Source organism: Tachyglossus aculeatus, chromosome 2 (assembly GCF_015852505.1).
Source record: "Tachyglossus aculeatus isolate mTacAcu1 chromosome 2, mTacAcu1.pri, whole genome shotgun sequence".
NCBI classification, from domain to species: domain Eukaryota; kingdom Metazoa; phylum Chordata; class Mammalia; order Monotremata; family Tachyglossidae; genus Tachyglossus; species Tachyglossus aculeatus.
In genome coordinates this window covers 20803243-20814640 of record NC_052067.1, presented here as the reverse complement: position 1 = coordinate 20814640, position 11398 = coordinate 20803243, and the positions used below count along the sequence as shown (strand labels likewise).

Sequence of the window (11398 nt, the reverse complement as noted above, 5' to 3'; positions counted from 1 at the left end):
AATTCATCTATGAATGAATTCATTCTATCTCTCTTCCTCCCTGCAAGGCCCTGCTGAGAGCTCACCTCCTCCAGGAGGCCTTCCCAGACTGAGCCCCTTCCTTCCTCTCCCCCTCGTCCCCCTCTCCATCCCCCATCTTACCTCCTTCCCTTCCCCACAGCACCTGTATATATGTATATATGTTTGTACATATTTATTACTCTATTTATTTATTTATTTGTTTTACTTGTACATATCTATTCTATTTATTTTATTTTGTTAGTATGTTTGGTTTTGTTCTCTGTCTCCCCTTTTAGACTGTGAGCCCAATGTTGGGTAGGGACTGTCTCTATATGTTGCCAATTTGTACTTCCCAAGCGCTTAGTACAGTGCTCTGCACATAGTAAGCGCTCAATAAATACGATTGATGATGAATGAATGAATGAATGAATGAATGAATGAATGAATGAATGAATGAATGAATGAACGAACGCCCGCGGTTGTCCTCCTCGGGGCGGCCGATGCCTTTCCCTCAGGCGCACAGTAGGGGGCGCGACGGAGCCCGACAAACTCGCCGCTCAGAGGATCCCCGCAGAGCGGGGCATCCAATCAGGAAAAGGTTCTGGAACCGACGGGGCGGGTCTTCAGCGGGAATTGACAGGCGACGAAGGCCGAACGGGGAGGGGCGGAAGGAGCTCGGCCAATCAAGACCAACGACACAAAGCAGTCCAGAGTGGAGAGCCAATAAGGAAGGTTGTTGCTTTCCCCGCCGGCCGCGCCTCAGCGGCGCCCTCTCTCGGCTGACGGGTGCACAGGCGGCGTCGCTGCTGCTGAGGTCAAGTGAACAAGGGCCTTGCGCCCGGCCTTGGAATTAGGGCCCGGGGAAGAGGCAGGCATGGAGGGGAGGAGGGGTCGTGAGGGGTGGGATGCATCGCCCTTTTAGCTTTAACACCGTCTCTCTCTCTTGTGCCCGAAGCCGCCGGTTGTGGGGCCAGATGGAGCCCTTCCAAGGGAAAAAGGAGGAGGAGAAAAAGGAGAACTTCCTGTACTTTGCTTATGGCAGCAACCTACTGAGAGAGAGGCTGCAACTCGGAAACCCCTCGGCTACTTTTTACTGTGTGGCCCACCTGCAGGTCAGTGTGCAGGACCTGACCCTCCCTCACGCCTCGCTTTCATTCAGTCGTATTTATTGAGTGCTTACTGTGTGCAGAGCACTGGACTAAGCGCTTGCGAAGTGCAAGTCGGCAACATATAGAGACGGAGAACAGTCCTTTGCACTTAACAAATACCATCATTGCTGTTGTCCCTACCCAACAACGGGCTCACAGTCTAGAAGATCCTTAATACCCGCTCTTTTTAAATACTTTTGGCTGATCTTCACCTCCACGATTGGGTTAAAAAAATCTCAGAGTGTACAGCAGTCGAGTCTTTCAGGAATAACAGTAATTTTTGTTGCCTTTTGCCTCTGTGGATCCCAGATGTTTTCAGAGATTTGTACCTTATCATTTTTCCTTTAGGCACTGGGTGTTTTAAATTGCATCTGGATGGCAGACAGGACCTCAGTTTTGTTTTTAGTAGCTTAAAATTTTCCTTAGCCAAAAATCAGTCAGGCCAATTCAGCGTGGTTTATAAACTCAGACAAAACTAACAGGTAGCCATTTTTCTAGAATGTTTGGCAGAAAACCAGATAACTAAAGGTAACTGGCAGACAGTTGATTAAAGGTCAAAGTCCAACAGCAATTGTTATTTTCTAGCGTAAAAATTAATTTGCCCTCACTTCTTCCATAATGTTTGTTTTCACTATGTGTTTTGGATACAGCTCTGTTAGGGATTAGAACCCATGACTTTGACTCCCAAGCCCTGTGCTCTTTCCACTGAGCCACGCTGCTTCTCCAGCTGTACTAAGCGCTTGGGAGAGTTCAATACAACAATAGACACATCCCAGGCCCACAACAAGCTTACAGTCTAGAAATTGGAAGCTTAGGATAAAAACTTCTTTTCCGCAGTGGTTATCCTTGAAGTCTGCCCAGGCTTTTGAGTTGATCCCATTTCCGGAGGGAATTCCACTGGGCAGAAGGGATGGAAAAGGCGGGGCTCAGGGGCAGCAGGAGCTGACTTCACGTGGCATCCATTTACTAGTAATAGAATTTACTGTTCTATTTATTTTGTTAATGATGTGCATCTAGCTTTAATTCTATTTGTTCTGACGACTTGACACCCGTCCGCGTGTTTTGTTTTGTTGTCTGTCTCCCCCTTCTAGACTGTGAGCCCGTTATTGGATAGGGACCGTCTCTATATGTTGCCGACTTGTACTTCCCAAGCGCTTAGTACGGTGCTCTGCACACAGTAAGCGCTCAATAAATACTACTGAAAAAACAAGTAGGGAATGTTCCTCTGACATGCATCTATTTGAATAGCATGTGCTGCCATGTTGGAAGAAAGTGATGTACAAAGATATCCCCTGTTCATTCAATCCTATTTATTGAGCACTTACTGTGTGCAGAGCACTGTACTAAGCGCCTGGGAGGTACAAGTCGGCAACATATGGAGACGGTCCCTACCCAACAGTGGCCTCACAGTCTAGAAACGGTCAAGGCATGGTTATTGTAACACAAGTTTTCCTTGAGGCAGAATTTTACAGTCCTCTAGACTTCAAGCTCCCTTTGGACAGGGAAGGCGTCTACCAACCCGGTTGTATGTTACTCTCCCAATCACTTAGTACTGTACTCTGTGCACTGTAAGTGCTCAATAAATACCATTGATTTTTTTTTTTTATAATCAAGAACGTAACCCTATACCATTAAGAAACTGAGTGTGTATCCTAAATAGTATGGCTTGGGGCCTTTTAACTGTATTAGCCACCCTGGAAAACACAACCAAGGGGTCATTGCTTTTCTCTTTCATGGCCTTTCTTTCTTTCTTTGTTTCTTTCTTTCTTTCTTTCTTTCTCTCTTTCTCTCTCTCTTTCTCTCTCTCTCTCTCCCTTTCTCCCTTTCTTTCCTTCTTCCCTCTCTTTCTCTCTTCCTTTCTTCCTTTCTTTTCTTCCTTCCTTTCTTTTCTTCCTTCCTTCCTTCCTTCCTTCTTCCTTCTTCTTTCTCTCTTTCTTTCTCTCTTTCTCTTCTTTCTCCACCCTGCAAAACACAACCAAGGGGTCATTGCTTTTCTCTTTCATTGCTTTTCTCTTTCTTTCTTCCTTTCTTTCTTCCTTCCTTTCTCTCTCTCTCTTTTCTGTTTACAGTCAGCTAGGTTGAACATAACATGGAAAATCAATAAACCTGGCCCCATTCCAGTTCTAGTACTGATTTACTTATAGCAGTTTAACATTTCACTGACTCCACTTTCTCAAAGGTTGGATTCATAGTTATAATGCATTTTAGGCAACTCAAAAAGTGTTACATTAGTACAAGAGAAGGGTGCCTGACAATTTAAAATTCACATTTTAAATGAGAATAGATTGTTATTGCAAGTACTGTGAAAATATTCCTTTTTTTAAAACAGACTTTGATTTTAATTATTTACCCATGCAGTTTTTTCCACAAAGCATTGTACTGATCTAAGGAATTGTAAAGAGAACCTAGCAATTAATTTCTAAACCAGATAAAACAAGATTAACAGATGTGCTTGGTTTTATATAATTGTTAACTAAATGTGGGGCATGATGTGGAGGAGAATGGAAAACAGCCTTAGAATCATAGGGAGATCAGTTGATGATGGAGCCAAGACCAAAAATTCAGATCATCTGACTCTACAGTGAACTCTCCACTGGGCAATGGGATAGTATGACTATAAAAATGTGTCTTTTATATTGAGCTCTTCTAAGTGCTTAGCACAGTGCTCTGCAGTGGTGTAGTGGATAGAGCACGGGCCTAGGAGTCAGAAGGTTATGGGTTCTAATCCCGCTATGCCAGTTGTGTGCTCTGTGGCCTTGGGCAGCCACTTCACTTCTCTGTGCCTGTTACCTCATCTGTAAAATGGGGATGAAGACTGTGAGCCCTGTGAGCAACAAGGACTGTATCCAACCTGATTTGCTTCGATCCACCCCAGCGTTTAGTACAGTGCCTGGTGCATAGTAAGTGCTGAACAAATAATAATAATGACAATTATTATTATTAGTAATAATAAATACGATTGATTGATGCCCAGTTCTGCCAAAAAGTGTGTCTTCAAATATTTTGGCAAGAATGTTGTAAGGAATTAGGGAATATGTATTAGCCTGAGCCAATTTGGATTCAGTACATTTAGGTTCCAGATAAACCAGTTGATGTATGGGTTTGACTTTGGAACATGTTCTTAGAGAACTGGATGCTTTCACCATTTATCGATCAGTTATTTTAAAAGGACCCTTGCAGAATTGTTAGACTTCCATTGTACTTTCAATCAAATTCTGTGTCCCATTGAAGGTTTGAGCCACTGTCAGTTTGCCCTTGCCTTGCTCCTCATCTCCTTCTGTTGTGTTTGATCCCTTTAGCCAAGGAATTATTCCACTTACATTTGTAACTCCCAAGTGCTGAATATAATGCTCTGGCTATTTTGTCTCAGTCTCCCACTCCAGTCTCCATGTTTTTTGTCCCATAAAGTGCTTATTTACTACGCCATCTCCCTCCTCCTTCAACAGCCTCCTCAAATTTCACTTCTGGCCTTTAGAGGAGCCCTTTTATAATTGTATTTGTTTTGCAGGGTTTTAAACTTGATTTTGGCAATCACCAAGGGAGAATAAGTGCTTCTTGGCATGGAGGCATAGCTACCATTACTGAGAGTCCTGGAGATGAAGTGTGGGGAGTAGTATGGAAAATGAGCACTAACAATTTATGTTCTCTGGATAAGTAAGTGACTTCTAATTATTATTTAAGTAAAGCCAGTTCCTTATAGAAAACTGGCCAAACACAAAAGAGACTTTGGGTGTAAGGATTTGTGGGTGGTTTGGGTTTTTTTGGGGGGTGGGGGGTAGGGGGAAGGGGATTTGGAATAGGGAAGAATTCTGGACCTAACTAGTTTTAATACTACTGTAGTTCATTTTTAAAAGTGATTTGTAGTATACTGTGAGTATTTTTTTTCTAAGCATGATTTTCTTTTAAAGTTATGGTTGTCAAACTCAATACAAGACTATTTCCCTTCACTTAGTTTTTAGTAAGACTTGACCTTTAAATTCTAATTCTCACCTGTGTATTCTTTACCAGCACTTAGTACTGTTCACACAATAGCTTGAAACAAATTCCATTATTACTACTAAAGCAACTAATTGAAAATGAGCTCAAAATGTTACATTATTTTTAGTGATATAGCTTTGAATATTTTCATTTTGCTAATAGTTATTTCTCACAAAGACCTTGTGAGAAAAATGTTAACAAGTATATCTAGATTTATTAATCCTGATCCCCATTCATTTCTGGAAGAATAGTATTTGGATGCAGAGACTCCAACACATTGAAATAGAGCACTTGGGGCATTAGTAGGTGAGGGTTAATATCACTCCTTTAGAGAAGCAGCGTGGCTCAGTGGAAAGAGCACGGGCTTTGGAGTCAGAGGTCATGGGTTTGAATCCTGACTCCGCCACACGTCTGCTGTGTGACCTTGGGCAAGTCACTTAACTTCTCTGAGTCTCAGTTACCTCATCTGTAAAATGGGGATTAAGACTGTGAGCCCCACGTGGAACAACTTGATCACCTTGTATCCCCCCCAGCGCTTAGAACAGTGCTCTGCACATAGTAAGCGCTTAACAAATGCCATTATTATTATTATTATTATTTTGCTAGTGTCCTAAGAAACCCAAAGCTATAAGTCTTTAATTTTTTAGTTACAGTTTTATATGATCCAAATCTAATGGGGTGGAGCTTTCTAGGAGGCAGAAGGCCAAAGACACCCACAGAGTCAAAAAGGGCCAAAGAGATTGCAGCTAGAGATAAACTTGAGAGAAGACTGAGAAAGGAGGTAGAAGTGAAATAGGGAAGAAGGGGCTGGGGGAGAGAGAGAGAGACAGGTGAGACAGAGAAACCTAACCTGAGTCCACATATAGGGCCATTGCTGGAGGTGGGGGAGGGGTTAATGTGGCCTCTCACAGCCCACGACTTGGAATAGGAGCAAGGTACACTCTGGCTTGAGTGAAAATGAGATGGGGTAACTGTGGTCCCCAAAGCCGGAGTGAAATGCCCCCCACTGCCAAAGTGGGGAAACAGTGTGGCCTAATGGACAGAGCACAGGCCTAGGAGTCAGAGGACCTGGGTTCTAATTCAGGCTCTGAAACATGCCTGCTGTGTGACCTTGGGCAAGTCACTTCACTTTTCTGTGCCTGTTACCTCATCTGTAAAATGGGGATTAAGACTGTGAGTCCCATGTGGGAAAAGGACTGTGCCCCACCTGATTATCCTTTAATCTACACCAGCATTTAGTACAGTGCCTGGAACATAGTAAGCACTTAACAAATACCATTTAAAATAAGGGGGGTAGGGATGGGGAGATACAGGACTTACTATTTCCCATGGTAGGGGAACCTTGGTCTGCTGTTACCAGAAGGATGCGAGATGATAATTATGGTATTTAAATTCGTACTATGTGCCAAGCACTGTTCTAAGCGCTGGGGTAGATACAAGGTCATCAGGTTGTCCCATGTGGGGCTCACAGTCTTAATCCCCATTTTACAGATGAGGGAACTGAGGCACAGAGAAGTTAAGTGACTTGCCCAAAGTCACACAGCGTATAAGTGGTGGAGCTGGGATTAGAACCCATGACCTCTGACTCCCAAGCCTGTACTCATTCCACTAATCCACGCTGAAGCTGGGTGGCCATTTTCGCCAGCCCCAGCTTCTGCCTACTTCCAACCAACAGAGTCAAAGAGCTCAAAGAATGTAGAGTTAGAGTGCGTACCTTGAAACAGCTGTGTATGCAGTGTTGTTCAACGTTAGGTAAATATAGATATAATATCCGTTTTGATAAGGAGAAAGGTATTCTCAGGAGTGCTCAATTATTTGGTGTCCAAATTTTCCCGGTTAAAATGGTATATTTACTTTTATGAGATTGTAGGGTATACTGAAATAGCTGCACATATACATTTTGACATTTGATAAATATAGATATATTCTGTTTTGATAAGGGGAAATGTATTCTCAGGAGCCCTCAAAATGTTAATGTCCAAATTTTCCTGGTTAAAGTGGCATATTTCCTTTTATGAGGTCCTCTTTACTTCACGCTCTAATTTACAGTGACATAAAAATGCTCCTGTAGATGAATATACCGTGGTGTCGTTAGACTGTAACTTTTATTTTTACTCTATTCTGGTGATTCTGTACCATGGCCTGGCCAATATATCTTGCAGAAATTGGTGAACTGCAAGTGTTCTGAACATGTTGATTTACTAAGAAAAGTGCCTGTCACCCATGTCAGAAGGCACAAAAAAAACAGTGCTTGGCACATAGCGCTTAACAAATACCATAATAATTATTATTATTACTGTTATTACAGGCAAGAAGGGGTTGGAAGTGGAATGTATGTTCCAATAGAAGTTAGTGTTCATACCCAAGAAGGAGAAGTTCTCACCTGTCGAAGTTACCAGATGAATGATTATGTTTCTGATGTTATTTCACCGCAGTACAAAAAAGTAAGCATCTTTGTTAGGCTCTGTACACTAAATTTAGAATCTGAATTAAGAAGGCTAAAGATGTCATTTAAATCAGAATGTGTTTTTTGTGTTGTAATTGTGGAAGAAAATAATTTTCTTTCTTTTAAAATATAGAACATTTTCTTCTTTTTCCTGAAGTAACTTATTTCAACAGTAGTACTTTTCAACTAAGAAGCAACATGGCCTAGTTGATAGAGCATAGCCTTGGGAGTCAGAAAGACCTAGGTTCTAATCATGGCTCTGCCACTTGACTGCTGTGGGACCTTGGGCAAGTCACTGTGTCTCTGTTAATTCATTTGTAAAATAGGGATTAAGACTGTGAGCCCTATGTGGGACAACCTGACTATCTTGTATCTACTCTAGCCCTTAGTACAGTGCCTAGCATATTCATTCATTCATTCTATCGTATTTATTGAGTGCTTACTGTGTGCAGAGCACTGTACTAAGCAATACAGCAATAAAGCGAGACAATCCCTTCCCACAACGGGTTTAGTAATCACTTAGCAAATACTATTTAAAAAAAAGGACATTAAGCAATTCTTGCCTTGTGCAGATGTGACCATTGACTACTGAGAAGGCTCCAGATGTTTGGGACTGCCCTAACTTGAAGGAGGCAATGTAATTGAATAATGTCAATTGTTAACACATTTCCCTGTTTTCCATCCACTTAGGAAAACAGAGGGAAATTTAGCCACTACTAGTTTATAAAGATAATAGAAGAGTATTTTGATACATAATTACAATCAGAGCTTCCAACGTATTTTTTAAAATTTGGAAATATTCTTTTAAGTTTATAAGTCAATTCTAGAAGAAAGTTCTATACTTTATGAGAAAAGCAAAGAGGAGTATTTTAGAGGTTATAGGGCAAGATGCCAGGAGGAGATGGACTTCCACCCCACAAACATAGTCCCTTCAGGAATGTGGACTCACAGAGATGGAAGGGCTTACCCTCAGAATTGTCATCTTCAGGGCAAAAGCAGCAGTGGCAGGCCCATATAACTGCCTTTGCTGTTTTCTGGCAGAAATTTCTAGGCCAAGATCCTATTGGGACCAATCAGTCAATCATATTTGAGCGCTCACTGGGTGCAGAGCACTGTACTAAGCCCTTGGGAGACAGCAATATAACAGAGTTGGTAGACACATTCCCTCCCCCACAACAAACTTACAGTCTAGAAAAGTCTGCAAGAAACTGGCTTACCAACAGTTCAGTGCTGCTGTTAGCCACCACTACCGCCCCTACCCCATTTGGGGTTCCTCCATGATCAGGACAAGCCAAATCCCAAAAGGGGAATGGAAACTGTCAATAACTTTTCCTTTCCAAGCCACCTACCAACTACCAAGCCACAAGACTCTCAGCCCCACACACATCCACACACTCATTTGGACTGACACATTTACCCACAAATATCCTCGGCCCAGAGTGAACTGATGACTCGACACCTGTCCACATGTTTTGTTATATTGTCTGTCTCCCCCTTCTAGACTGTGAGCCCATTGTTGGGTAGGGACCGTCTCTATATGTCGCCAACTTTTACTTCCCAAGTGCTTAGTTCAGTGCTCTGCACACAGTAAGCGCTCAATAAATACAATTGAATGAATGAAATGCTGCACCTGCAGTTTCACTTTGTCCTTGCCACTGCTGCCATTGCACTCTGAGGTGGATTGCCTATTTTTCCACAACTCCAGGTAAGTGGTAGTGGCTGTGGCAGCAGCAACCGTCACCTGTCACTACCTCTGTTCCAGTTCACTCTGGGCCGAGGATATTTCTGTGGGTAAATGTGTCAGTCTGAATGAGTGTGTGGATGTGTGTGGGGCTGAGAGTCTCGTGGCTTAGTAGTGCGTAGGTGGCTTGGAAAGGAAAAGTTATTGACAGTTTCCATTCCCCTTTTGGGATTTGGCCTGTCCTGATCCTGGAGGAACCCCAAATGGGGTAGGGGTGGTAGTGGTGGCTAACAGGAGGAAAGGGGAAGTTGATCAGTGGTCAGGACCTACTCAGGCTCATTTTTGCTGCATTATATCACCTGGAAGGCAGGCCTGTGGCAGGGGCGTGAGGGGGCTACAATGGAAGAAAGTTGCGTGGCTTATTAATAATAATGGTATTTATTAAGCACTTAACAAAAACCATCATTATTATTAGTATTACCGCCGTCCCCCCCTCCCCCCCCCCCCAACAATTTCCCCGTTGGAACCATCTTCAAACCAATCAGAACACTTAGAAACAGCAATCCACACAGTGCTAGATACACCCACAACTCTGCATACAAGTTTGAACTATAAGTATATTTAATTCTCTGTGTAAATTTCTAGAGCTTATGGAAAGGTAGTTTAAAAGTTGGCACTTGGTATGTAATTTATTTTATGCTCAATCGAGGTAAAAATGATTGAAAAATGTATTTCTAGGTTATCTGCATGGGAGCAAAACAGAATGGCTTACCATCTGAATATCAAAAGAAGTTAGAAGCCATTGAAACCAACCACTACAAAGGAGCTGTGAAAATTCTTCAAGAAATAGAAGAGGTTATGCAGTAGAGAGAAAAATTCTCAGAACATTATGTAAAATATTTACCTCCTAATTAATTTTAACTTCTGTACTTTTCTATTTATTATAAAGAAAAATGAACATGTCTAACTTTGGATCACCAGCATTTTACTTGGGCAGTATGACTTCATTTAAAATATTGGCAAGTTTCCTGGTGACAGAGATTGCCAGCGAATTTGCTCTTGTGTCCCCATTCTGGAAATTTAGGTCAGAGATTAAGGCTAGTGAGAATCTAGAGTTATTTTCCAAAGAAAGTTGAAAAAAATCTCCTTTTCGAGACATTTTTAAGAAACGTTATCTTTCTGGTAGCAGGAGGTTGCCTTTTGAAGTTGGTAGTGGCCTCTTGAGCTTCTTCATCTTCAAATGAACAGTGCTTGGCACATGGTAAGCACTTAACAAATACCATCATTATTATTATAAAGTGGTGAAGAAGGAGGCAGAGCAGCTACAGGAACTTCTGCCCAGAGGTACTGGGGACATGGAACCTGTTTTGGCCTCAGAACAGTGTGAACTACTGGGTCCAGGCTGTTGCCACCTCCAGGGTGGGAGCTATAGTACCCCCAAAAGCAGTTGCCAAGCAACTCCAGCCCTGGGGCAGTCAATCTATAGTATTCACTGGGCACCTAGTGTGTGTAGCAACATACTAAGAAGTTCTTAGAGGAATGCAATAAAGTGAATAGACTTGATCCCTGCCCTCAAAGAATTTACGATCTAGTGGGGGAAACCCACACTCAACTGACAAGAAACTTAAACCCAACCTAGGGTTGTTGAGGCATTCCTACCATGCCCATCTACAAGCTGGCTAGAGAAAGTGGCATTTCATGGTGAATTAAAGGGTGAGAGTCAATGCAATTGCCCTCCTTTCATATGAGATTGAATGTACTAAGTCCTGCGATCCATCTCTGGATTTAAACCCACTCTGAAAAATATATGATGTCCCCATATCAAGCACAGTTCTGTCTCTCCTGGGCTATCTCCTCCATAAACAATTATGTACACATCTGAAATTTATATATATTAATGTCTGCCTCCCCCTCTAGATTGTAAGCTTGTTGTGGGCAGGGAATGTCTGTCTTTTGTTGTATTGTACTCTCCCAAGTGCTTAGTACAGTGCTCTGCACACAGTAATCGGTCAATAAATACAGTTGGCTGACTGAAAACTAAAACCCCTTTGCTTTCAGCACTGTGAATCTCCAAGATACCTTTAAATGCTTAGTAGCAGTACTCAGAAATATTGCTTTGCTTTATCTTTTTTTAAAATCCAAAAT

At 42.2% G+C, this 11398-nt stretch overlaps 1 protein-coding gene across 1 annotated transcript; it reads left to right on the top strand.

The window, feature by feature from the left end:
• Positions 1–874: 874 nt before the first annotated feature.
• On the top strand, positions 875–10220 carry GGCT (gamma-glutamylcyclotransferase). The gene is made up of 4 exons (XM_038740904.1): positions 875–1112; positions 4657–4802; positions 7435–7570; positions 9992–10220. Exons 1-4 carry the CDS (start codon positions 906–908, stop codon positions 10118–10120), a joined length of 618 nt encoding a protein of 205 aa, XP_038596832.1. The 5' UTR covers positions 875–905; the 3' UTR covers positions 10121–10220.
• The last annotated feature ends 1178 nt before the right edge of the window (positions 10221–11398 follow it).